At 42.2% G+C, this 27,418-nt stretch overlaps 1 protein-coding gene across 3 annotated transcripts in view; it reads right to left on the reverse strand.

The window, feature by feature from the left end:
* LOC132377431 (collagen alpha-5(IV) chain-like) overlaps positions 1-27,418 on the reverse strand; it is a 212,931-nt gene that overhangs the window by 119,163 nt on the left and 66,350 nt on the right. Inside the window, exons 2-15 of one of the 3 annotated variants that reach the window (XM_059943694.1) lie at positions 21,439-21,495; positions 19,774-19,863; positions 19,354-19,398; positions 17,624-17,668; positions 14,061-14,123; positions 13,806-13,859; positions 12,758-12,784; positions 10,511-10,588; positions 7,705-7,758; positions 6,302-6,337; positions 6,154-6,195; positions 5,409-5,480; positions 4,136-4,189; positions 1,328-1,387 (exon numbers count right to left, since the gene is read on the reverse strand). In XM_059943694.1, coding sequence (XP_059799677.1) covers positions 1,328-1,387; positions 4,136-4,189; positions 5,409-5,480; positions 6,154-6,195; positions 6,302-6,337; positions 7,705-7,758; positions 10,511-10,588; positions 12,758-12,784; positions 13,806-13,859; positions 14,061-14,123; positions 17,624-17,668; positions 19,354-19,398; positions 19,774-19,863; positions 21,439-21,495 — 777 coding nt within the window. Of the gene's footprint in view, positions 1-1,327; positions 1,388-4,135; positions 4,190-5,408; positions 5,481-6,153; positions 6,196-6,301; positions 6,338-7,704; positions 7,759-8,048; positions 8,190-8,504; positions 8,591-10,510; positions 10,589-12,757; positions 12,785-13,805; positions 13,860-14,060; positions 14,124-17,623; positions 17,669-19,353; positions 19,399-19,773; positions 19,864-21,438; positions 21,496-27,418 lie in introns of those variants that run through there. The other 2 variants (XM_059943701.1, XM_059943705.1) reach the window with 2 other exon arrangements.

Consider the following 27,418-nt stretch of genomic DNA (forward strand, 5'->3'; position numbering starts at 1 on the left):
ATTTTGAGATCTGCCCGGAACTGGTTGGTCTTCGGTGCAACAAGATCTCTATGAGGGAATGCTGCTGACTGCCGCGGTCCAGGCTATAGGATCATATGTGGAAGGACAGAGTGAAGCCAGTGCAAAGGTCTGTGGAGGTTGGGCAGTAGGCCAGGACCCTCTGGCCACTGGACATTGGGGGATAGTTACTGACAACTGTGTTTGTATCACATGAGTGGCAATGGTGCCATGTATAGGAATATGTTAATATTGCCAAAATGTAGAGCCAATGACACTATGAATGCATAGACTGAATGTAAGAGCTGTACTTTTCTTTGGTAGTTGTATATACTGTATCATTTATTATAAATAAAGTTTATATTTGAAATAAAAGTTTGGGACTTCAGTATATTCTGCTGGGAGCTCAGGACTTGGCAGCTCTGTAAATCGATATTCAATGGACAACGTTTCCCAGCAGGCAGTGCAGCTGCCACACGGTTCCAGCGAGATCCCTCTGACATTCAGCGATGTCTGTGTGGAATCTGAATGTTCTCCCTTTGCCTTCAGGTGCTCTGGTTTCTGCCCACATCTACGCCACAGTAGCATAGCGGTTAGTGCAATGCTCCTACAGCTTGGGGCGTTCCAGGGCTTGCAGTTCAATTCTGGCACTGTTCTGTAAGGTGTCTCTCCCCATGGAATGCGCGTACTTACCTCGGCTGCTCCTGTTTTCCTCCCAGTCCAAAGATTGTCCCTGACTGGTAAATCGTCCCGTGATTAGGTTAGGTTTAACCGGGTTTGTGGGGTTATTCGGGCAGCATGGCTCGAAGGATCGACTCTGCACTGTATCATTAAGCAAACAGGTTGGTAGATTTATTGTTTACTTTACATTACCCCCAGTGCGGCAGCTGGTGGGAGAATGGATGGGTGGGGGGGGGGGGGAATGCATGATTTATTGGCCATATGAGACAGAACAGGATACACTGACTTTATCAGGAAATTGGATTGTAAGACTTTTCTTAGAGTCACCTTAAAGTTGATGGGTCAACTTGCTTCCATCTATGCCTTGAGGAAATAAACAAATATGAATATCCATACAATGAGAAATTCTGAGTTCATCACCTTCACAAAAGAGTCAGATGGGTACTTGTGCAAGAATGGGGGAAGATTGACCATTAGTGACTATTGAAAAGTAAGAGAATTAAACTGGTTATTAAATATGCAGCAGCAGAAGGTGTTTGGCAATGGATACAGAAATCATTTCACTGGATGTTTCCATGTACATGTGATAAATAAATCTGAATCTGATCTTCTTCATGAAGATGAATTAGATTTGGAAATCATGTCTTACCAGAATTCCTGGGTCTCCTAGATCTCCTTTATCACCCTTCCATCCCGATACGATGGCACCCTACAACATATATAAGGAAAACTATTATTTGCCAGTCATAGAGAGTCAAAAAACCATTTAATGTTTTTTAACACCCACAATCAAACTGAGAAATAATTATATTTTTACTGTTTAGTCTTACAAGATTTAAGTTCAAGAAAATGTCAGATCAATTCTGAACTGAACTGGACATAAATAGTCATCACTAATGTATCCTTTATGAAACAAAATGGAATTAAGCAATAAGATATTAGGCTTATTACTGTTATAATTTAACTCTCACATCACAAAGGTTGGTTCCAAAATAGCTATATTTGAGGTTTTCTGTAGGTGGTCTCATCCTTTTATGCTGTTTGGGTAAAATCTCCGAGTCCCACACTTTTGAGCATCAGGATGCAAATAGTTAATCCAAAATGTAGTCTGCAGACCAAATAGTTAACAAGATGACAGATTTGGCAATACTACGCAAGAAGTGAAGTCACTTCTCTTTTAATGGATGATTTCCCATCATATTTTTTCGGATTCTTTAACAATCTCACTCTTTGGGAATACAGTTGTATTAATGTCACAGCATTTCAGTTGCTGGTTACTGACAAATGATCTTTCTGATCTCATCCAGCAACTTCTATGGCCCACTTTTCTTACAGAAAACCAGCTGATTCCTTCCATAGAAGACCATCACATTGGAGGTGCAAGAGACTGCCAATGTTAGGATTAAATGCTGGAGTGCGCAATTTCTGGATTCTTTGCTTCCTACTGGAGCGAGGCATCATAAGTAGATTTAATAATTTTAATTCTCACATTCTGAATATTATTTTGTCCTTTTTTTAGATTAATGGCTCTTTGTTCATGGAGCTTCTAGTTTCTGAATGTGATCTGCAGCATCAGTACCATGGAGTGCCATCCATCATTGAACAAAACCCCATAGCACCTCATGTGCCTTATGAAATTGAACTTGGAATTCCTCATGAGTCTACAATGGAACTATATGTATCTTCTAATAGCACATAGATGTGTACACTACACTGTCTTCTCACTTTTACAGTTTCTTGTAGGCCTTGCACATTACATCCTGAATTACGACATTTACTTTCCCTCAGGAGGAGTTGTCTGAGGATAGTGGTATGGGCATTAAAATGCCTGTATCCATACTGAAGTAAACAATCATCCAATGACCATGCATACTCCAGTGAAGTCACTCCTGAAGGTCATTAGACTGTTTTAGACTATTTTATTGTTTAGGCTCCAAGGAATGTGCAACATTCAGGATTGGAGCCCCAAACAGTTTGAATCCATTTTTTTGCATCATGTGCCCAGCGGGACAGTGCGCCTGTATTTGTTAACTGTAGTTTTACTTGGAGTCGTTAAGCCATTGTGCTTTCTGTATAAATCTTGTCAAGTTAATTTTCATTGGTATGGGATTTCTGCATATTGTGATTATTTAAAGAGGACTCTTGATTAGCACTGATTGCAGGGTGCTCGTGTTCTGAGAATAATTCATCTCATGATGTCACTTGGTCAAGCCACCAACGTTTTGTTGGAATTTCTACATGTAATATCTTGTTTCTATCTCTACACAGGAGTCTGTTGTTCCTCTGCACCTGGGTTCAGTTGCCTGTCAGTGCACACCATGACACTTTTGTTCTGCTGTAATTTCTTTACTACCTTGTGAGATCAGAAAGGACAGGAAACCTTTGTCAGTTGTGTCTAAGGTCAGACTAACATTTAGATGTGGCTTCAGTCCAAAACCATGGAGCTTCATATATCGCTCTCATATCTCTGAGGGTGCCGTTGGACTATCACCTCCACCGTACTGGATCAATTCTGAGAATGTGGCAAGTGGGCATGTGTGGTGAACTACATATACCGGTCTAGACACGCCCGCCCCCCCCCCCCCCCCCCCCCGCTGACTGCTTCTGTGGTTCCTCCCACAGACCCTTGTATAAAGGCGATTGGAGGCACTGCTCCTCCCTCAGTCTCCAGGATGTAGTGAGATGGTCTCTTGCTGCTGACAGTGCTTTTCTTCCAGCTAATAAAAGCCTATCTCGCCTCACGTCTTCGAGAGTTATTGATTGATGTGCAGAGATCCTATCTGTATCCTTCACGCACTCAGGCCCTCTTTGGTGAGTGAACTTTCGTGTGCATATCTAGGTCTTGGCAAACCTGCATTGTTGCTCCTGCACTGTAAATTGCACAGTGTGTACCATGGCTAACATGCTTCAGTAAAAACGTTTAATCTTACGACTCCATTGTCATTCTTGCTGCACACATATGCAACACAACCTAAGGCCATTTCTCTGATGCTCAGATTCTGAATCAGAAGGAAATCATTTTTTTAAAGCAGAGTAAAACTACAGACTAGGAGCAATGTAATTAGCATTCCTACCAATTACTTTGTCACACTCTTTAGATTTTAATGTTGTCACACAAGCATTGCTCAATGGACACAAGACTTCAAAAGTTACAGTAAAACTCTGACATTGTGCAGTAGATGGAATTGCTGTTTGTGGTTTCAATATTTCTGGAGGAAAAATGAACACTCCAACCTGTTAGTTCCCTAAAATACACTGGCTGGGAAAAAAACTCTAGCTAAATAAAATGCATCTTATCTGGTATAATGCTCCAACCTGATTGCTCTGTTTTCAATGTCGTGCAATGAGGGTGCTTGCTGGACTCAGCTAGTTTGGTGTTGAGTTGGCCAGTTGTGATGTGAGATCATGGAAAGTAAACCACCAATTGACACTTTAAATAATCATGGATTCTACTCACAGGTAAACCTGGGGGGCCAGGGAACCCCCTCTCTCCAGGGGGTCCTGGGCTGCCCTGTCGAAGAAAGAGAATTTGCAATAAATATGTTGATAGTAAGTTAATTCTGCACGCAAGGGCAGACTCATTCTCCTCATTAAAACAGTTTCAGGCACAGTTAAACTTGCTGCCAATGAACAAGGAGCTAAAATTAACAAACAACAAATTTGTAGCAGGCGTGTAAAATATATGTCAAATAGGGAAAAATGTAGAAGGAAAGCTAATGAATTGACTTAATACAGTTTTAGAAGATCTGTATCATTGTCTTCTGATACTGATATAAACCACAACAGGACTGTAAATTTAATAGCTTCATTTTATCCTCTCCAGCACGTCTATGAAACAGGAACAGGACTGGGGAATCGGGTCTCTCAAGCCAAGTTTGACACTCAGTAACATTATGGTTACTCTGACCTTGTCCTCAGCTTTACTTCATAGTGAGTAGAGCAGTATAACCCAGTACAGACCCTATGGCCCAAGGTGTTATGTTGACCTTTTAACCTATTTTAAAAACAACCTAAACCCCTTCAACATAACCCTCCATTTTTTTTTCACTCATGTGCCTATCTAAGAGTCACTTAAATGTCCCTGATGTATCTGCCCCTACCACCACCCCTGGCAATGGATTCCAAGCACCCACCATTCTCTGTAAAGATATACCTCTCCCTCCAATCACCTGAAAATTAGGCCTCTTGTATTAGCTATTTCTGTTCTGGGAAAACGATACTGGCTGTCCACTCTATCACTGCCTCTTATAATATAAACCAATCAAGTTACCTTGCATTGTTCTTCACTCTAACCTCATTTCCTATAATCCTTTCTCTTTATAGTCTGCTTATTTTAGCTTTAGGTATATGCAATGAGTCAGTCTCCAGTGTTGCTTCGGGTAGAGAATTCTCAATATCAGAGATGAAATTTCACTTCCAAATGAACAGGGTGATTCCTTACTATTAAAATTTGCCTCCAGGTCTTCATTCTTCTGTGAGGATAAATATCTTTCCTTATTCATCCTGTCACCCTCCCTTAGAATATCACAGTGAGATCATCAATATTTTTTCTAAACTCAATTGAATATAGGGCTGATTGAGCTGTCAGTCTAGAGCACATCCTCAAACTCTAGACCTACAGAGTGAATGTTCAGGGTAGAAGAAAGAACAAAGATTTTAGCAACTAGGAAAGAAGCTGAGTCATCCAGGTATGACAAGTTTTAATTAGTGTAATTATAAGTTTAGCCTACCTTCTGTCCTTCCTCAGTGATGTTTGGAGCAACTTCTTGCCAAATAATAGGACCAGGAAGACCTTTCACACCCTGTTTCCAATAGGGACATTGATTTATCAGGTATAGTCAAAAACTGAGGAATGCTTAACAGGACGAGTGTCCAATATTTAACAGTTAATGTAGGATCAGTCAAGCGTTGCCCAAAAACATACTACAAGTACAGTATCAATCAGTGCTGGAGTTCTCATTAAGTAGACAAGTAAACATCAGTTTCTCCAACTTCTGGTGAACATTGATTTCTCCAACTTATCTTCCCTTCGCCTGCCTATCACCCTGCCCCCTCCCTTAGTGCCCCTACTCCTTCCATTTCTCAATGGTCCACTTTCCTCTCCCATCAGATTCTTTCTTCTCCAGCCCTTTTCCGTTTCCATCTATCACATCCCAGCTTCTTACTTCATTCCCCCCACCCAACCACCTGGCTTCAGCTAACGCCTTGTTGCTTGTACACCTCACCCCCACCTTCTTGTTCTGGCTTCTTCCTCCTTATTTTCCAGTCCTGATGAAGGGTCGCAGCCTGAAATGTCAACTGTTTATTCACTTCCACAGATGATGCTACCTGCCCTCCTGAGTTCCTCCGGCACTTTGCATGTGTTGCTTTGAACTTCCAGCATCTGCAGGATCTCTTGTAATTCTCATAAGCAGCTCTATTTCTACTATTTGTACTTGATATCAGAGCAACTACCAATCACAGGTTGAGTATTACCTTCTCCCCTTTGGATCCCAAGAAGAACAATCCCATGTTGCCCTGCATAATAAAGAAGAGTTGAAGAAGATTTCTATTCAATCAGAGCTTTTCAGATAATCTTTATAATCAGCAGTGAAAGAAGCAGAACTAGTTCCAAAACTCTTACCTTTGGACCAGGCTGGCCTGGTGGTCCTGTCAGACCCTAAAGGAAAACAAGGTGGTCAACACAGAGTGTGAGGACAATAGGAAACAAAAAGGGTTTAAGCCACGTGGCCACTCAAGCTTTATCCATCAATAATACGAGAGCTGAAATTACATTACATGTATGACACATTTCAACATTTTTAGAATGGTTTGTTGAATGAATACTTCTGCAAATATAGCTTAACTTAGAAATCTTTCACAGGTGTCAGGAGTTTGGCTTTATTCAGTCTAGAAAAGGTCTGTGAATGGCCCAGTTCTGCTCCCATGTCTTATGGTCTTATTACCTTGAGGTTGGCTTCTCCCCAGAAAAGAATGTTGACATTTCCACTTATTTCTTACACTTTGCACGATACAGGCCTTTGAGTCCATTCTTAGCTTCATCCCTATCACTTCTGTTCCCCCAATTACTTCCCAGCTGCCCATCTACTGCTCCACCCACCCACCTCTCCAATTCTCTTGCCATCACTACTGGGGATGGAGCTTACAGTAGCCAATCTAACAGCACTTCTTTGAGATGGGGGAGGAAACCAGATCACATAGCAGAAATAAATGCAGTCACAGGGAGAATGTACAGACTTAGGAAAGAACCATGGTCGGAATCAAACCTGGAACTGTGAAAGAGTGGTATAGATTGTTACATCTCCACACTATTTTGCTGCACCATTGTGCTTGGTAATCCCATAAATGCAATCTAGCTTCCTTTATTTATATTAGAAAAATTAAAACTGTCATAGTTTTATAATTATTCCAACAATTCTTAATATTCAATATACATTTTTCCCTTCGAAGCTAGTCTTCGTGTGAACTTGCATGCTTTTTCGTTTGATCAACAGTTCAAATAGCTAGCCTTCAATTATGGTCTCAGGATGAAAATGGGATGGAAATAACTCGGAAGAAGTGCAGCTTGGGTGGTGATGCTTGGCTCGAGTTGTTCTTTGAGCGTTGGAGGACAGGCCACAAGTGAACAGAGCACTGGCGATGTCTTCTCGTATGGTGACGAAACGTTTGCAAATGGATTGCCAAGGTCGGAGAACAATTTGACGCAACCAAAAAAACCGAATAACAGGAGACTTTAATCTTTCACCAGCCAAGGTAGGTTTGATTAGATGAAAGATGGCAAATCCAAAATCTTGACTGTTTCTCTTTCCACAGATGCTGCCTGACCTGCAGAGTTCTTCCACCACTTCGTGCGTGTTGCTCAAGATTTCCAGCAACTGCAGCATCTCTTGTGTTTGTGACAGTGTTGTTCTGTGAGTAGGAATGTTTCTCTCTGGCACACTGCCATCAGCGTTTCCTACACCAGAGCAAGCAATCATCAGTTCGCGGGCTTAGTGGATTTTTAATGGAGAGAGGAGAGGTACTCACCCGGGGACCGGGAGGTCCAATCGGTCCTGGCCATCCGGGTCTTCCGGGATTACCCTGCAATTAAATAATTAACAGACTGGGTACATCGGTTTGCTAAATATATTTGGATTTTTGATTAGGTACACCCACTGCACAGTCTTCAATGAAACAAAGATTGTAAGTCTCGTCTTTTCCTATTGATATCACTCTGGTTACAAAATACAGTGACCTTGACTAGAAAATCATCTCTGTTTACAACTGGTTTTGACACACGAAAAGAAGAGTTTTGGAAACACATACACAAGGTGACTCCTGATGAAGGGGTTCAGCCAACTGTTTATTCCCCTCCATAGATACTGCCTGACCTGTTAAGTTCCACCAGCATTTTGTGTGTGTTACCCTGGATTTCCAGCATCTGCAGAATCTCTTATGCTTAGAGTTTTGGAAACCATAGGGCTAAAGTTTTTGAGACTGAATCACGTCACTAATTATCAGTATCCCAATAAAGGGTCTCAATCCAAAAGGTAAACTACCACTTCCTTTGTTAGATGCAGACTGACTTGCTGAGCTCCTCCAGCTCTAGTATCTCCAGTTTCTTGTGTCTCCACTGTACTACGTTATAAAATACTACTTCCAATCAAAATCAAATTTAATTTCCATTTTGAAGCTTTAAAGCTGTCGTCCATCCTGAAAATGGCAAAGCAATGGTCCTGCCAACTGCAAATGCCCCTTGCTTGTGTCATCAGCAACGCTCCCTCTAAGGTGTGCACACACACACATCTTTTGCTACTAAGTGCACAAAGGAATTTAAAGGTTGTCACCCTCTAACTCGTTGGCATGTTAAGCATATAACACGTTAACATTTCCTTTTCTGCTTTCTGATGCAGACGGTGTTGACAAGTTAGAGTTTGCAATGATTTGTCTGCAGATTTTAGAACTGGCTAATTTATACCACTTCTATTGAAGAAATTATTGATTCACTATGCCAAATTCCAAAGAAGCAAAGGGTGTGAAGTGCAAACGAACTGCTGGTTCATTTAAAGTGGAAGGGCTTAATAAAACAGTAGAAACTGCAACACCAAAAACTCATGAGGTCAGGAACGTGCAGCTATGAGAAATACTTATGTAGAGTACAGAAACTGGTGTTATCTTCATGTATTGTTGTGATGCAAAAATTGCTGGAGAATTTGCAAGTGGGAAGAGGTGGAGTGATATTTGAAAACTTGTCTTTTTAAAGTGTCATTTAGCAAGCAAATCACATATGGATGGTGCACAAAAGCTTTGGTGAGAAAATCCTTCATTACCCGCTACAGGTCTTCTACATGTTTTGTGAGAGTGCAGATGAACGAGAGCAAAAACGATCAAACCCAGAGCAGATCAAAGTTCTTATTGGCATTGTTTTACTAGCTGTTAAAATTAATATCTCTGTTTATAAAATTCAGTGTGCACAAGTTACTGTCATTGGGGAAAAAAAATTGCACAGCACAAGATTTTTGCACACACTGGCCATTTCAAATTAGAAGGTATGTTGGTCATAAGATAATTTGATCTTGTGCTCTGAAGGCAGCACAAGCCTACACTGGCACTGGGATGACCTTGGCTGACACAATGCTGTTACACAGGGCGATGGGGTTGGGGGGGGGGTGGGGCTTTTGAAGCAAAACCCCTGCAAGGTCTTGGTGGAGAAGGATCAGAGTTTGGGGTTCTTCCTCTACTGGACAGTGAGGGGCTGGGCTGGGTGAGGAAGGCCCTCAATGATTGTAGTAGTAGTGTACCACCCCAGGAGGCCTCATGAGTGACAACAGTCCCACTGGTTTTAAGAAATGTAACAGAACATTGACTATGAATGTAAGAATGAGAGGCATTGCGTGTTTATTCATGTAACTGTTTTAATTATGGATAAAGTTTGATACAAAAAAAATAAGATCCATCTGAATAACATATGAAACTGAATTTGAGGGCCCAGTGAGCCAAGTTACTTCACATTTAAAAAAAACCATCAATTAAAATTGAAAATAATAATATTAATAAAATAAATATTAAAATAAAACATAAATAAGACATACTAACATTCTTAAACAGTTAAAGTCACTTAACCCTACAGGGTAAAATAAAAACTATAATGTACATAATACTTGAATTCTAGGTTCCTTAAGGTTGTTATTGCCTGGGGGGGGGGGGCGGGTGGGGGTTGGTAATGGGGAAAAGTTCCCACTACCTATTAAATGCTTCCAATGGTGTTCATCTGAAATAGCCTCTGACAACCAGTAGTGTGGCTTAGCTACTAAGCTGGACGGAACCTTTTCTACTGACAGGTGAAGGTGCATAGGCAGGTTACTGGCGCCATCAAACCAGTCACTTTGTGCAGATGGGGATCATCAGCGGTGGCTGGTAGCTCATCTCGAAAGGGAAAACTCTGATCGCAAACCTCCGCTGCCTTGCGACTGTACCCACTCATGGGGATAGCTTTGGGAGTAAACCCCGAGGGAAAAGTCCGGTGTTGGAGTCCCTAAGGCAGTCCTACGTTGAGTTCAACACTGATTGGCAACACTTGCAGTGCAGCTGGTGCCAAACTATATTGGTCTCTGCCGTTCATTTGAAATTGCCCAGCAGTTTCAGGCCCAAAACTCAATGCAGGCAAGCTGCTAGGAAATCAGAGGTGTCACATCTGTTGTATTTTATGAACCGTGACTTGAATGCTACTGGCCCCAGTTTTAACCCATAATATAATGGAAACTTCTCTTTAAAAAATCTCCCATATGGTCAACCATATTTTAGTTATTAGACACACCAGTTGTTACTAAACAGCACTGGAAAATACTCTTACTGGGTTTCCTGGACGGCCCGGCAGTCCACGTTGCCCTTTCTCTCCTGGATGTGAGTCTGTCTTTCGGGCCGGTTCACCCTGAGTGAATCCAAAAGAAATTTTTAATCAAAGTACATACATGTCACCACGTACTACCCTGAGATTCATTTTCTTCTGGGCATTTACAAAGGAATACAATAGAATCACAAAGACTGACAAACAAGCAATGTGCAAAAGAAGACAACCTGTGCAAATATGGAAATAACAATAAATACATAAATAGAACAATAAATAAATAATGCAGAATAATACACACATTGTACACTTATAAGTATTAATGGCATTGAACTTCCCCTCTTTCGTACAGGTACTGAATGTTAAATAATCTATATGCAGATGAATAAATAGAATGCAGTTACATGCCAATAAGTACCAATAATGTACTATACATAGCCAGATAGAATAATTAAATGTATGATCCTATACATAGCCAGACTAAAGCTATGCAAAGCTACTTTGCCCTGATAAACTTCACAAAATATGAAACTCCAGTTGGTGATAAATATTTCCAAAAGCAAGAATTGCTAGTGAATACATCCACTCTTCCTTCATTTACCCCAACAACCAGTCTATACTGAAAATTGAATCACGATTATTTGTGTGTGAAAACATTCATTGGCCCAACAGCCACGGACTGCGTGAACATTAATCCTGACTTCTGACCAGCAGGAATATTTACTCTCGCTTGTGACGCATACAAACAAGCATTCACCTTCACTCCAATTTACTGACAACTTGATTCTCAGGTAAATTTGCTCAAAACCAATCTTAAGCACTACAGATTATTTTTATTCATAAGAACGAAATCTTCTCAGCTTGCTTATGAGATTTTTGTGAAATGTTTAGGCAACACAGCTCCCTCTGCAGATACATGATGGTACATCAAATTTGCCTCAGTCTTCTGCACTATTATGAAGTATGAGTAACAGAATCTCAGCTTCAGTCTGGACATATTGCAGATTATGGTCCCAATTATCAAATGCTACAATCAATGTAACTCTCTTTGTCTGCAACAGAATAAAATAATTCTGCTGTGAGACATCCATCTGAGACGTTGCCTAATTTTTCTTTCTCCACTAGTACAGCCCGACGTTAGCCATCACAACTTTTAAGTTCTTCTTCTGTCCATTCACACTCTCTAGTTTTGCTGATTAACCCATCAGCTGAACGATCAAATACTCCACCAGAACAACACTGCTCCCACCTCACAGAATTATTTCTTCTGCCCATCTATGCCTCCTTTCCACCTACCTTAAAAGTAAATTCTTTTCTCTTTCCAGTCCTGAGGAGGGTCTTTGATATGAAAATTAACTCTATTTCATCCTTCCCCTCTCCACTCCAAACCATCTACCTTCCCTCTTCACTCTAAACCATCTATCTTCCTTCTCCACTCCAAACCATCTACCTCCCCTCTTCACTCTAAACCATCTATCTTCCTTCTCCACTCCAAACCATTTACCTCCCATCTCTACTCCAAACCATCCACCCCCACCACTCCAAACCATCCACTTCTCTTCTCCACTCCAAACCATCTACCTCCCCTCTTCACTCTAAACCATCTACCTTCCCTCTTCACTCTAAACCATCTATCTTCCTTCTCCACTCCAAACCATCTACCTCCCATCTTCACTCTAAAACACCTACCTTCCTTCTCCACTCCAAACCATTTACCTCCCTTCTCTACTCCAAACCATCAAAGTTCCTTCTCCACTCCAAACCATCCACCTCCCTTCTCCACTCCAAACCATCTACCTCCCTTCTCCACTCCAAACCACCCACACCCCTCCACTCCAAACCATCCACCCCCTTCTCCACTCCAATCAACCTTCCTTCTCCACTCCAAACCACCCACGTCCCCTCTCCACTTCAAACCACCCACCTTCCCTCTCCACTCCAAACCATCCACCTCCTCTCTCCACTCCAAATCATCTATCCCTCCACTCCCAGTCCTGATGCAGGTACTCGATGTGAAATGTCCCTTTCTGTGCAAAGATGCTTCTTGAGTCGCTGAACTCTACCCAGATTTTTGTTGCTTTGGATTCCTACACCTGAAATCTCTTATCTTTCCATGAACTCTTTCTCTTTCCACAGATACCAACTGACCTGCTTGGCTTCCCCCACCCCACCCCTCCACCAGCAGTGTTTTCTGTTGGTGTTCTTGATTCCCAACATCCACAGTTTTTTTTTGTATATACATTTCTTGCATACCTTTGGTCCTGGAGCCCCTGGGAGTCCCTGTGAAAATATAATTAGAGAAAAATTAGATTTTTTTTTCAAATAGCTGCTTAGGAAGGGTTAGAATAGCTGATGAGGATTCAGGAAGTGACAGAACTCTTTAATTCCAGCTGGAAATATTGACAGAGTTCTTGGTTGGTTAGAAATACTTGTGGATGATTGTGCTTTATCCAATCAGAAAAAGAGCTTACAGCTGACCCGAGTTGTCAGGTAGAGTCTGTGAAGGGAAGTGGACAGTCAATGTCTCAAGTAAAGATACTCCATCTGGACTCAATTTCAGTGAAATTCAGCATAAATGCACTAAAATGTCACCTGTCTGTTTCCTCCATAGTTACAGCGTGGCCCTGTGAATTGTTCGAGTTGTTTGCTGCAGATTCCATCATGTGCAGTCCTTTGTCATATGAAGCTTCTTCGGTCAAAAGTGAATTATCTTATGGGACATGTTCAACAGTACGAAGACTGATGGCCTGTGGGGTCTGCAAGCTCCAGCCCTGATGGAGAGCCCTCCATCTACCCCTTCTATAACACACTGGTTAGTCCAGAACTGGAGGGAGCCTGGGCTGTTCTCTTTGGAGCTAAGAAGATTGAGGGAGGTGCTCAGGATCACGGTACTTGGGTGAGTTGGAGGGACTCTGTTTAGGGACCCCAGGGCAAATCCCAAACCACTAGTGGGGCAAGGACATTTTAAAGCAGAAAGAGCAGTTATAATGTCGTGCACTGCCCGTGGAGGCAGTGGGGAATGTATCAATCAGCACACTCTGAAGTGAATTGGGATAGAATTTGACAGAAAATGATTTGCAGGATAGTGGAGAAAGAACACAAGATTGGACTGACAAGCTTGAGATAGCAGCTAATCAGTGGGCTGAATGGTCTCCTCCCTAAGCTGTAAATGTATAATGTTGCAGGATCCTGTGTTGTCCGCAGGAAGGAGGCCTAGTGCACTTTAGAAAGTGAAAGCAGCCAGCATGGGTGCATGTAGAAATGGCCAGGTAAGTTTGCTTAGAAAGCATGAAATACGCACTGGAAGTCCACTTGGTCCACTTGGGCCATGAGTTCCTGGAAGACCAGGTTCACCCTGTAAAAGAAGAAACATGCATTGATGACATGTAGCAACTAAGGATGGAGTGGTTTAGAAGTGTACACATTCCTCCTGAACTCTCAAATCAACACTATATTTCAAAGAAGATTTAGCCCAGTTACCAATTAGCAATAAGTGTATGTCTACTGAAATATCTACCTTTATTTTCTCAAGTTGTTATTTTTATACTAGGCTTACCTTTGGGCCATCGCATCCTGGTATACCTTTAACACCCTTTGGACCATCCTTTCCATGAAAACCCTAGGGAGAGAAAAGTATGTTGGAATTCATCTTAGACATCACCTGCCTTCATTAATGAACTTATAATGACTTGAGCTGATCAGCGGGCTAGATTATGGTAATTAAGTGAGGAATGGACAATGCATAGTGTAAAAATGATTTTAAAAAATCTGTGCAAAATGCACAGTGGAGTAAGGATTGGTTGCCTGCTGCTCTTGTAGCTCTGTGTGATAAAATCCATTGCTGACTGATGGGAGGACAATCAGTGATGGAAACAATCAGTTCAGTCTGTCTGGATGCCAGTGGACAGCACAGGATACAAAAATATATATCAGTAAGCTCATTCTTGCACAGCTAAACGATTACCGCCCAGTGGCACTGATTTCAACATTCAGTGCTTTGAGTCGCTACCCCTTCCAGTTTGCCTGCTGCTCAGAATGGTGTACAGATGATGCCACTGCCTTGGTCCTCCGCTCCGTCCTGCCCCACCTAGAACACGTTGCCTCATACACCAGGATCCTCTTCATTGATTTCAGCTCAGGGATTAACACGATCATCCCTCAGAGGCTGATGGGTCAACTGTCCTCGTTGGGACTCAACACCCCTCTCTGTAACTCGATCTTAGACCTCTTAACGGTCAATCGGAGTCGGCAGCTGCGTCTCAAACTTTATCACGCTCAGCACTGGTGCCCCTACCCCCATCTTCCGGATGGCAGAAGCCGAGAAGAGAGCATGTCTTCGGTATTGGGGATCCCTGATGATGGATGCTGCTTTCCTGCGACAGCGTATAGCGTAGATGTGCCCAATGGTTGGGAGGGCTTTACCTGTGATCAACTGGGCAGTATCCACTACTTTTGTAGAATTTTCTGTTCAAGGGCATCGATGCTTCTATACCAGGCTGTGATGCAACCAGTCAATATACCCTTCACCGCACATCTATAGAGTGTGAAGAGCACGGAGCTCCTTGCTGTGCACATAACAGACAATCTAACCTACACCCCTACACTTCTTCACTAGTCAAGAAGGCACAGCAGCATCTACAATTTCTGAGGAGATTGAGACATGCTAGGCTCTCTATCCTCGTTCTAACAACTTTCTGCAGGAGCACCACTGAGAGTGTCCTGTCTGGCTGCATCATTGTATAGGACGGATCCGCAGGACCCCACAGACGATACTTCATACCACCGAGAGGATCGCCAGGGTCTCCCTCCCCCACTATTTGTGACATTTACCAGGAGTGTTGCAGACGAAGACCTCAAATCTTGAGGATCCCCACCACCCATCCCACAGTCTCCTTAACCTTCTACCATCAGGAAGGAGGTACAGGAGCATCATTAACTTATTGATGGTAATACTTTGGTTTATGTGCTGTGTGTGCACTGTGGTCCAGAGGAACATTGTTTTGTTTGGTCGTGCATATGTACAGTCAGATGACAATAAACTGAACTTGAAATTGAGATAAACAGTCGTCATGCATGGAGTGAGAGTCACAGAGTTCTATACTGCATCGAAAGAAGCCCTTCACTGGAAGCCACCAGGTACTTAGGTACACCAGTCGCAGCGGGCTTCAGCTTTTTGCAGTGTCTGGGTCTTCTGGAGTTGGAGCTACCAGATAGCTGCAGTACAAGATTATCAGAACATAACTTCATTCATTTTCTGGTGTCACTCTTGTTGAAGAAACTAACTTTTCTACAACTTTCAGCTCATAATCCAACTGTCGTGGGTGATGCGAGATCATTCCGACTGCAACACAAGTTTGTAATTCGCTAAAAGAAATCTGGAGCCCAATCCATGGGTGCATTAGCTGAAGTGGATAGACTTGACTATGGCAGCCATTTTTGTCTTTTAGTTAAATACAGCAAGGCATCACTAGAGCCACGCCTGGCAATGGCGAGACTCTGAGCAGTGAGGGAGATCAGCTGACAATGCACAGAGGTGCAGCCGGTCGAGCTGTTCTCTCACAGCCCCAGTGTCCAGGGCTCAGGCCTAAACCTCTGGGCCGGGCTGTGCAGGATACCTGGGCCCTTCCTGCGACTGCACTGGTACTTTCCGGGTGCTCCTCCTGCGCCCCAAAGACAAGTGGTTAGCCGGTCGCTGTAAATTGCCCTGGTGTGTCGGCAAGTTGTAGAATCTGCTGGAAGGCAATGAGAATGAAGGGGAAGTAAGACGTGGGATTATTGCTATTGGGTGCTTGGCTCGGAGGTAGGATGCAGAGGGTGGTGGTTGCAGTCTGTTTCTCACGATGGAGGCCAGTGTGCCACAGGGGTTGGGTAGGTGGAAAGGACTTGTTTTGATGTTGTTGTCTTGCTTTGTTTTACTGTTGTTGTTGCTGCTTGTGTCATTCTGTTGAATATTGTGGGGGGCTGCAATGGATGGCGACACTTGCTCGGGCTGCGTGAGTTGCTAATGCGAGTGAGGTATTTACCGTATGCTTCAATGTACACGTGATAACCAAATGAATCTGATCGGTGCAGACTCAGAGAACAAGAGGGCCTGTTTCTGTACTGTATGATTTATATGACGGCACTAGAACAGGGAGCTGCTAGAATCAACACCCCCCCACCCCCCTCACAGTCTCACACTGCCTCCTGGTGACACTAATCCTAATAAGGGAGAATTAGACACTTTTGTGTTCCACCCACAAAATGCTGGAGGAATTCACCTTTTGAGTTTGTTCTCCCTGAAGTTATGTGTCCTATCACTGACACAGAATACAACTTGTATCGCCGGTATAACTACAAAGATAATTACTTCTCATCCAATTGGAGCTTGATGCAACTGTTATCGATTATGAGATATTATTTATTAATTGAGATACGGTGCGGAATAGGCCCGTCGAGCCGTGCTGCCCAGCAATTCCCCGATTTAATCCTAGCCCAATCATGGGACAATTTACAATGACCAATTAACCTACCAACCGGTACGTCTTTGGACCATGGGAGGAAACTGGAGCACCCAGAGGAAACATACAAACTCCTCATAGACAGCAGTGGGAATTGAACCTGTGTCACTGGTACTGTAAAGTGTTGTGCTAACCACAGCACTACCGTGCTGCTGCTGTTATGCATGTGGCTTCCCTACTGGCAGGGTGGACTGGTGCTCAGTTAGCTACAGGTGTCCCCCCTGGGGGGGGGGGGCAAACCTTTGGCTTGTATCTACAATGACATTGGACTCTTCGCTTTAAAGAAATATTACTTGAAATTTAGCCTGTACTACATAAAAGGAAGAAATAAGCGTAAGCGTTTATACATTTCCTTTCAGAAGCTCAGGATATCCCAAAAACATTCAAAGCTAATCAAGCATATTTGAAAAATACAGAGACTCTTAAAAAGCAGGAATCAAATTTGTGCGTTGCGAGATCCAATGGCAGCAATGTAATTTTGAATCAGAGATATGGGGAGAATTGTGATCCCATTTCATGTGCTTCACATTTTCTCCAAGAGTTTTACATTGTGCCCATTCTACAGTAGGTGAACTGGCAATCTATGTAAAAAGAAATAAGCTACATCAATGTAACTTACTGGCAGGCCGGGAATTCCCTGGAAACCTGGTAAACCAGGAAGTCCCTGTGAAAATGAAAGGAAAGGGAATTAGTCAGGCAACTAGTGCATCACAGACTGAGCACCACCCTTGACGTACCATTGCTGCACACGCTCATGATCTGCTGTGAATATTTTATATAATGCCTAGTTCTATACCCATAAACATTTCAATACCTAGAATGTTAATTTGTTTCTCCAGAGTTCATAATTGTGTCATTGCACACTGGTATATTATCAATACCAACCAAGGCATCAAATTTAACATAGAATGGTCAATCAGAAGTCAACATCGAAGCCCGAAGGTCAATCGTAAGTACAGATCGAAGCCCGGAGCTTGATCAGAAATCCAGAAGTCTAGGTCTTAAGGCCAGAGCCCTGGGTCTGCAAATCTTAATAAGTCTGCCAGGAAGCCGAAGGCCAAATGTTTGTGAACCTACAAATCCGCTGGAGGTTGGAGGCCAAACGAGAATGTGTGTGGCTGGGTGGGAGGCAGGGAAAGGGCATTCTTTGCTGATTTTGCTTTGTTGCTTGGGATGGTCTATTCTGTGGCGTTTTGTGTTGTCCTGCCGATCTTGTTGGGTTTGCTATGTTGACAGCAGAGTGTGTGGCAACACTTGCGGGCTGACCACAGCACATCCTTAGGTGTGTTGGTTGTTGACACGTTTCACTCTACGTTTTGATGTACAGGGGATATAAAGATCTGAATCTGATTTACAGGTCAATCTGAACGCTCAGTGAGTCATGGATAGGGCTTCAGGTCATATTTGAGTCTGTTGCCCGTATGTAATCTCAAAAGATGAACAATATGTAATTCCAATCTTTGAACCACTAGTATTGGTGACTGAGAGGTTGCATTGAAATATACACAAATCAAATCATTACTCTCACTATGCTCAACCTTTTGATTCCTGACTTCGTATATAGGCTTAACAATACCTTTCCCCACAACCACTCCACCTTCTGCTCTGGCACTGTTTCCATCCCCATAAAATTATAGTTTAACCCCCTACCCCCCACCCAATTTTCTTGTAGGAAAACTTTCCTACAAGAATACTAATCTCCCTCCTGTTCAGGTGCAAACTATCATGTCCTCAAGTTTCACCTTCCCCGGAAGAGACCCCAGTGATCCAAAAATCTAAAGCCCATCATCCTGCACCATTTCCTTAGCCATGTATTAAATTGCATGATCTTCTTTTTATTGTTCTCATTAGCACATGGCACAGGTAGCAATCCTGAGATCATAATCCCAAGGGCCCTCTTCTTTAACTTAACACCCAACTCCCTGTCGCACTTTCTACCTATGTCATTGGTGTATTGTTGTGGATCATGACTTCTCACTGCTCACTCTCCCACTTAAGAATGCTATGGACTCGATCTGAGATGTCCCTGACCCTGGCACCTAGGAGGTAATATAATAAGACCATAAGATATAGGAGCAGAATTTGGCCATTTGGCCCATCGATTCTGCTCTGCCCTTTCATCATGGCTGATCCAAGTTCTCTCTCAGCCCCAGTTTCCTGTCTTCTCCATGCATTCCTTCATACCCTGACTAATCAAGATTATACCACTCACCCTACAAAATGCTTGTTTATAGAAATTGATTGAAAGAGAGTAAATGTTAAGGTGAAATGCTGCAGAATTACTCCAAGTGCTGTTTGGAAGCAGTGCTGAGTTTTGACATCTCACCTGCCAAGTATAGAATCACTTACCCTTGAACCTTTTATTCCTGGGAGTCCAGGAAATCCAAGGTCTCCCTGTTAACATGAACAATATTTAAAAAGATTAAAGTTATAATGCATTCAGTTTTCATAATGAGATGATTGACTATTAGAGTCTTGATTGAACTAGTCTCTTGACAATCATACCTGAACAGAGTTTTATAACTCCAAGTACCAAAGGAGGTTAGCAGGGGTTAGCACTTCAATTTTTCTTTAACAACATGGCTCTCAAGCCAAGTAATTTAATACATATCACCATCTATATAATTTATCTCAATAGCCTGAAGGCAATGTATGAAAGTGTGGCTTTCTCATTGGATGCTGTTCATTGATGCAGTTCTCAATGATAACTATTTTATCACTGTAACTCATTCCCGGCCCTCCATTGTTCTCTCATGCCAGATGTCCTACCTTGGAGCCTTTTGGGCCATGTGGACCCTCAGGACCAGGATACCCTGGAACTCCAGGTTGGCCCTGTATACCAGGTAAACCCCTTTCGCCCTAAAAGGAAATGGAAGACATTAGTGAGAATTGAGGAAGTATCGAAGTACCTGACATGTTAAGTAAAGAGTTATGAATCTAATAAAAACCCTTGCCTCATGACATAAAGCAACATGCCAATCCAGATATTTATAAAGGTAATACTGTACTGGATAGAAGTGACATTCAGCCGGCTTGAATTAAGTGAGTGTGCACACACACACACACACACACACACACACACACACACACACACACACACACACACACACACACACACACACACACACACACACACACACACACACACACACACACACACTGTTATGTTTTTCTATAAATCACCTGATTTATAGAAACGATCTTTCTGAGACAGGATACATGAATGACACAACCATTTTACCCAAAATGTTAATTCAGTGCAATGTCATTTTTATTTCAAGAATACCAAAAATATTTCTACGAGTAAACATAATTTTTAATCCAAGTGAAACGTCCAGCAGGTTGACTGCAGGAGTGCATGGTAGTGTAGTGGTCAGGACAACACTTTACAATTGGAAACAGATGTTCTCAGAGAAATGTACAGAAGAAATGTGGAAAATGTGCAGGGGATATTTCTGTGGGGCTCTGCATATATATGTTCTGATGAGACAGGGAAAGGATGGTAGGGTATAGGAAATGTGGTGTACAAAAGCTGTTGTAAATCTAGTCAAGAAGAAAAGAAGAGCTTACGAAAGGTTCAGAAAACTAGGTAATGATAGATATCTAGAAGATTATAAGGCTAGCAGGTAGGAGCTGAAGAATGAAATTGGGGGTTTGCTGGGTAGCGAACTGTATCTCAATAAAAATAAATAAATATTAATTTTTGTACAAGTTTCAGACAATAGGATTATTACCTTTAGACTGTATGCTCCTCTCCTAAACTAGAAATTTAAGACTAGCTGTGGCAATGAATATTTAATGTCCCCACAGCATCTTGGTGAATTAGATTATTCCCCAACAAATTGCCTTTTCATTCCAAATCAGGCCTGTTACCATGGGGCCTAACATGGGTCTAGAACCATGGAAGATCTGCAGAATAACTATTAACTAGTCACACAGCAGCTCGTGCTGATGTTTCACAGCTCCCATGATCCAAATTGCTGCTGTTGTCTGTGTGGAGTTTCTGTGTTCGCATTATGCCCACCTGGGTTTCAGAGTCAGAATCAGAATTTCCTCCAGATATATCCATTTCCTCACAGATCCGAAAGATGTGCTGATATGTAAACTGGCTAACGCAATGGATATGATATCTACTTGAACTTTTCTCTCTTCTAGTTGTACATTTCTATTTTATATTAGCTCCATTTGTTGCTAATGAAGAAGTTTTTTTTAAACTGATTTCATATAGATCGGATGATATTAGCGGACAAAATGATTTGGTAGCCAAATTAAGTAACCAGAATCTTTTTACCCAAAGTATGATCCATTTTTCAAAAAAAACAGTAATTTGGGATATCACCAAGTTTTAAAAAAACAGCTGCTGAACTTTGATAACAATTGGGATAAACTTCATAAACTACAGGCCATACTTTCAGCAATCACACACTGTCTTACCTTGGTGCCTTTCACTCCATCACAGGAACAACTTGATTTTCCTTTACACGTACAGGCCTAGAAAAAAAAACAAAATATTAAACAAAGAGATTAAAATTTTAAAGTGCTGCATCGCAGGGTTGTGTGGAATTAAGCACAAAGGTTCCAGTTCCAGTCATTTTTAACTCTTCTGACCTCTAGAGGCACCGTTTGTTTTGTACGAACATCATTTCTAAGCTGTTTTTTATATCATTTCCAGCACAGTTTAATTTGGAATTTGATTTGAAGCACATGGTGGAAAGACATCCACCTCTATCCTATCTTTATTTGCCCTTGAAAGAGCAAAATCTGTGAGACATAAAGTTTTGGTGATATTGGTAAACAGTAGATAGATTTTGAACGAAGTATATGCTTGTCGTTTATCATTGTTAAGCTATTTTTTGTGCCTGGAGTTTACTCTTGTTTACATGGCAGAGTTACGGAGTGTTATGTGTGCGCATTACCTTGGTTAAAACCAGATGTGAGAATAATCAACAGTATTAGCATATACTGGCGAACAGGGATTCTGTATTGAACTTTATACCTACTTTAATTAACTTTCTGCAGTTTCACAAATAAAATCTCATTAAAAACCCTGAAGAAAGCTTCCATTGGGTGATTTTTGAGAAGTGTTTAACTTGCTGCATAGTTTAATACACACGCACTGCGTGGGCAGCAGAGTGAAAAGATAACTTGTCTTCAAAGGCATCGCTCATGGACCGGAATCGTGTTTGAATGCCATTCATGACAGTGTCAGCTTCCGATCGGAGCAACGTCGATTGTTGAGATCTGGGAGTGAGGACATCAATCATGTCTTTGCGTTACTCAAACAAATCCAATATTAGCATAGCTGCAGCACGAGAACACGCTGGAGCTGGGGTGGCAAGAATGAGGGCGGGCTATGCTAAACATGAAGTTGAGATGCAAATAGAGAAGCTGACATAGACATGGAAAAAGCTCATTGTAGACATGGAGAGAGAACATACAGACATGGAGAGAGCACGTATAGACATGGAGAGAGCACGTACAGACATGGAGAGAGCCCATACAGACATGGAGAGAGCACATAGAGACATGTAGAGGGCACGTATAGACATGGAGAGAGCACGTATAGACATGGAGAGAGCACGTACGGACATGGAGAGAGCCCATACAGACATGGAGAGAGCACATAGAGACATGTAGAGGGCACGTATAGACATGGAGAGAGCACGTATAGACATGGAGAGAGCACATAGAGACATGGAGAGAGCATGTATAGACATGGAGAGAGCACATAGAGACATGGAGAGAGCACGTATAGACATGGAGAGAGCACATATAGACATGGAGAGAGCACATACAGACATGGAGAGTGCACATAAATGCATGGAGAGAGCACGTATAGACATGGAGAGAGCACGTATAGACATGGAGAGAGCACATAGAGACGTGGAGAGAGCACGTATAGACATGGAGAGAGCACATAGAGACATGGAGAGAGCATGTATAGACATGGAGAGAGCACGTATAGACATGGAGAGAGCATGTATAGACATGGAGAGAGCATGTATAGACATGGAGAGAGCACGTATAGACATGGAGAGAGCACATAGAAACATGGAGAGAGCACGTATAGAGATGGAGAGAGCATGTATAGACATGGAGAGAGCACGTATAGACATGGAGAGAGCACATAGAAACATGGAGAGAGCACGTATAGACATGGAGAGAGCACGTATAGACATGGAGAGAGCACGTATAGAGATGGAGAGAGCATGTATAGACATGGAGAGAGCACGTATAGACATGGAGAGAGCACATAGAAACATGGAGAGAGCATGTATAGACATGGAGAGAGCACGTATAGACATGGAGAGAGCACATAGAAACATGGAGAGAGCACGTATAGACATGGAGAGAGCATGTATAGACATGGAGAGAGCACGTATAGACATGGAGAGAGCACATAGAAACATGGAGAGAGCACGTATAGACATGGAGAGAGCACGTATAGACATGGAGAGAGCATGTATAGACATGGAGAGAGCATGTATAGACATGGAGAGAGCACGTATAGACATGGAGAGAGCACATAGAGTCATGGAGAGAGCATGTATAGACATGGAGAGAGCATGTATAGACATGGAGAGAGCACGTATAGACATGGAGAGAGCACATAGAAACATGGAGAGAGCACGTATAGAGATGGAGAGAGCACGTATAGACACAGAGAGAGCACTTCTAGACATGGAGCGAGCGCATGTAGAGACTACGTTAAGAGCACTCAAGGAAGAGTGTGAAGCTAAGGCTGACTTAGCACATGCAAAGGTGTATGAAATAGCAGCTGACTTAGACTGTGGTGTGTCTATAACCAGAATTAAACATGTTTTGACCTCATTACAGCCAATGCAGCTTCTAAAGAATATGTTCAAATGCATTTTTCCTATAAAACTGTCAGTGAACCAGCTCTACAAGGAGAGGCTGTCCTTACCACACAGCCAACGTGCCTTTCACATAGTCCAGGTATTGATATTCAAGGTCTACAGCAACAAAGACCCGCAGCACCCACTTCTGCAGTTTCAACACAACAAAAATCTTATTCAAGAATTGCTACTGATACCAGTCCCATCTGCACAGACCTGGGCAGACTGGGCATCCACCCACCCCGGGGCACACATTTGGCAATGTCCTCGTTCAGGAGCTGCTTGAGCATTAGATTTAGCTTGGTATCTAGCTCATTGAGATCTAGTCACAGTGGGATTAAAAGTGTTCAAAAACTAGTATATGCTCAACTTTGGTGTTTAGACCCCCTAGAAATCTGCGCAAATATGAATTGTCTTTGATTTGTGCGCAGGCATATCACTGAGTAATGTGCTTTTGCGGGGTCCATATCTCAACAACAGTCTGCTCGGGGTCCTCAGGCGCTTCGGAACTGAATCTGTCGCACTGACGGCAGGTATCAAGCAAATGTTCCACAGCTTCCTAATGAGAGAGGATCATTACCACCAACTGCACAATGAGATTCTGGATGAGAATTCATGTACCTGGCAACTGTCCCTTACTGACTGAGGCAAACCATGGCCTTATCGAAGGAGAGAAGGGACTCAGGACTGAAGTACACAGAAAGTACACAAAAATTTTCTTGTGCAGAAGAAGCAGTCAGCGTGCTAAAAGCAGGGCTAGACACGCTTGCACAGTCTAATAGACTGCATTAGATCACATCCAACTGGGCTGAGATCATGCAACGTTTCCCATTTGAAGATCTGGCCAGGGGCCCACAGAACCTTGATCTTGGACAGGAGCTCCCCCTATCCAGCACAGTCTGGGACTTGGATGGGACTTCATTGCTGACAACCTCTAAGATTGCTGATACCGAAAGACCCTTTACACGTTACGGTGCGCTGTCGACTATTTACAGTCTATTTGACTCTCTTGCATTTCCTGCTCCAGTCAGTATCTAGGGACACTTCATGCTTAAGAGAGTTGACCTCGGACACTTGCAGAAGGGATGTCCCACGCCCTAAAGAGAAATTTGAATAGTGGCAGCTGAGGTGTTCTTCCCTTCAGGATCTTAAAGGTTTGCAGATTTCAAGAACCTACACAACAACTTGGACACAGAGCTAGATGATATCAAGTTCCTTACTGACTGCAAAGTTGTGCTCAGTTATATAGAATTGAATTGAATTGACTTTATTTCTTACATCCTTCACATACATGAGGAGTAAAAATCTTCATGTTACGTCTCTGTCTGAATGTGCAATGTGCATATTATAGTAACTTGTAACAAATAGTCTGTACAGTAAGATCTACAATTGAACAGTCAATATACCTTAGAAATACAATTGGGTCAGTGTAAATTAATCATTCTGATGGCCTGGTGGAAGAAACTGTTTTGGAGCCTGTTGGTCCTGGATTTAAAGCTGTGATGCTGTTTCCCAGATGGTAGCAGCTGGAGCAATTTCTGGTTGGGGTGATTCAGGTCCCCAATGATCCTTCAGGCCCTTTTTACGCACCTGTCACTGTATTTGTCCTGAATAGTGGGAAGTTCACATCAACAGATGTGCTGGGCTGTCTTCATCACTCTCTGCAGAGTCCTGCAATTGAGGGAAGTACAGTTCCCATACCAGGCAGTGACACAGTCAGTCAGGATGCTCTCAGTTATGCTACTGTAGAAAGTCCTTAGGACATGGGGACTCATGCCAAATTTCTTCAACCGTCTGAGGCAAAAGGCACTGTTGTGCTTCTTTCACCACACAGCTGGTGTGTACAGACCAAGTAAGATCCTTAGTGACGTGTATACCAAGGAACTTGAAGCAGTTCATCCTCTTAACTCATGATCCATTGACGTCAATAGGGGTGAGCCAAAGACTTAATTAAACAGTTATTTGACTATAGTTTTAGCAGTTTTGAAATCCTATGGATACCAGGTGAGGAGTGTTCTGGCCCCTAGAGGCACAGAGGCACAGATTGCTTTTAGTGCAGTTTGTTTTGTATGAAACCACTTGCTGTACATATGTTGTTTTTTTTTAATATCATTTCGTGTGCGGGTTAATTAAAATTTTGATTTGAAGCACACGATGGAAAGACATCTGACTTCATCCTTTCTTTATTTGCCCTTGAAATGGCAGTATCTGTGAGTCTTAAGCTTTTACTAATATTGGTAAACATTCCATAGATACATCTCAAATGATGTATTATGTTTATCATTTATCATTACTTATTGTTGTTCCCCAAGTTTACTCATTTACACAGTATAGTTATGGAGTGTTGTGTGTGTGTGTTACCTTGGTTGACACCAACTGTGAGAATAATCGACAATATTAGCACACTCAGGCATGTGGCAATTCTGTATTGAACTGAACACGTATTTTATTAAACTTTCTAAAGTTTCACAAATAAGATCTCATTAAAAACCCCATTGCAGGTGATTTTTGAGAAGGTATTTAACTTGCTGCATAGCTTTGTACTGACACTGCGAGGGCAGTAGAGAAAACAAGTGGCAAAGTTTATTATAATTAAGATTTACCACAATAAAGTTGCACAGTTTTCTGGAATCTGATGTCTGTTTGAATGAATGTGTGGAAAGTATTGTAAATATCTGATGACGCAAGAGTTTTTCATGCACATGCTGTATGGACAGGGCTCATTGAATGAATCTATTTTCATTTTTATTTTGTAATTTACTTTTTATTGAAGTTCATCATCAAACAAATATTTCCATAAGATGTATTTCAGATATTGTACACATATCATATATTAATATTTGCCACAAATCTCCACATAATATTTATCTGAGGCTTTTGCTTCTATAATAATTTGGATAATGGCAAAATATGGCTTGGCCTGTTATAACAGAATATTCTACCTAAGCGTAGTGATTTATACTCAATTGTTGCTATATTGATCTGAGAGTAGATTAAAACTTTGGCACAATATTGTGGGGAAAGGGTCAGTACTGTGCTGTGTTGCTGTATGTTCTAAGCACCAAAGACACCATCCAAAGAGCCCTGAGTGATTAGAAGCAGGAAATGTAGTCTCACCTGCCTGTAAGCTCTGTTCAGAGAGTATGATTGCTTCGATCAGCTTTGCAGATGATGCTGAGAAGCCTGACAAAAGGGGTAGACCACGATCAAGTATTTCACAGCATTCATGGAGTTTTACACCGGACTACTGCCGCAAAACAACAGATTTCATGGTAGCGGGTGCGCTTTACTTTTGCCGGTGGGGGGAGTGGGAAATTGTTGATTGCTGCCACTTTGCGCAGGAGGGAGGGGAGCTGGGGGGTGGGGGGACTTCGGGGTTCTAACATTTAACTGTCGCTCATTCTTGGGACTCTCCTCTGTTTTCGTGGATGTTTGCAAAGAAAAAGCATTTCGGGATGTATATTGTATACATTTCTCTGACATTAAGTTGTACCTTTGAACCTTTGATATGTTAGTGATAATAAATCTGTTTGTTAAAAGGTTTGCACATCATTATA

Source organism: Hypanus sabinus, chromosome 2 (genome assembly GCF_030144855.1).
Source record: "Hypanus sabinus isolate sHypSab1 chromosome 2, sHypSab1.hap1, whole genome shotgun sequence".
In the NCBI taxonomy this organism is placed as follows: Eukaryota; Metazoa; Chordata; class Chondrichthyes; order Myliobatiformes; family Dasyatidae; genus Hypanus; species Hypanus sabinus.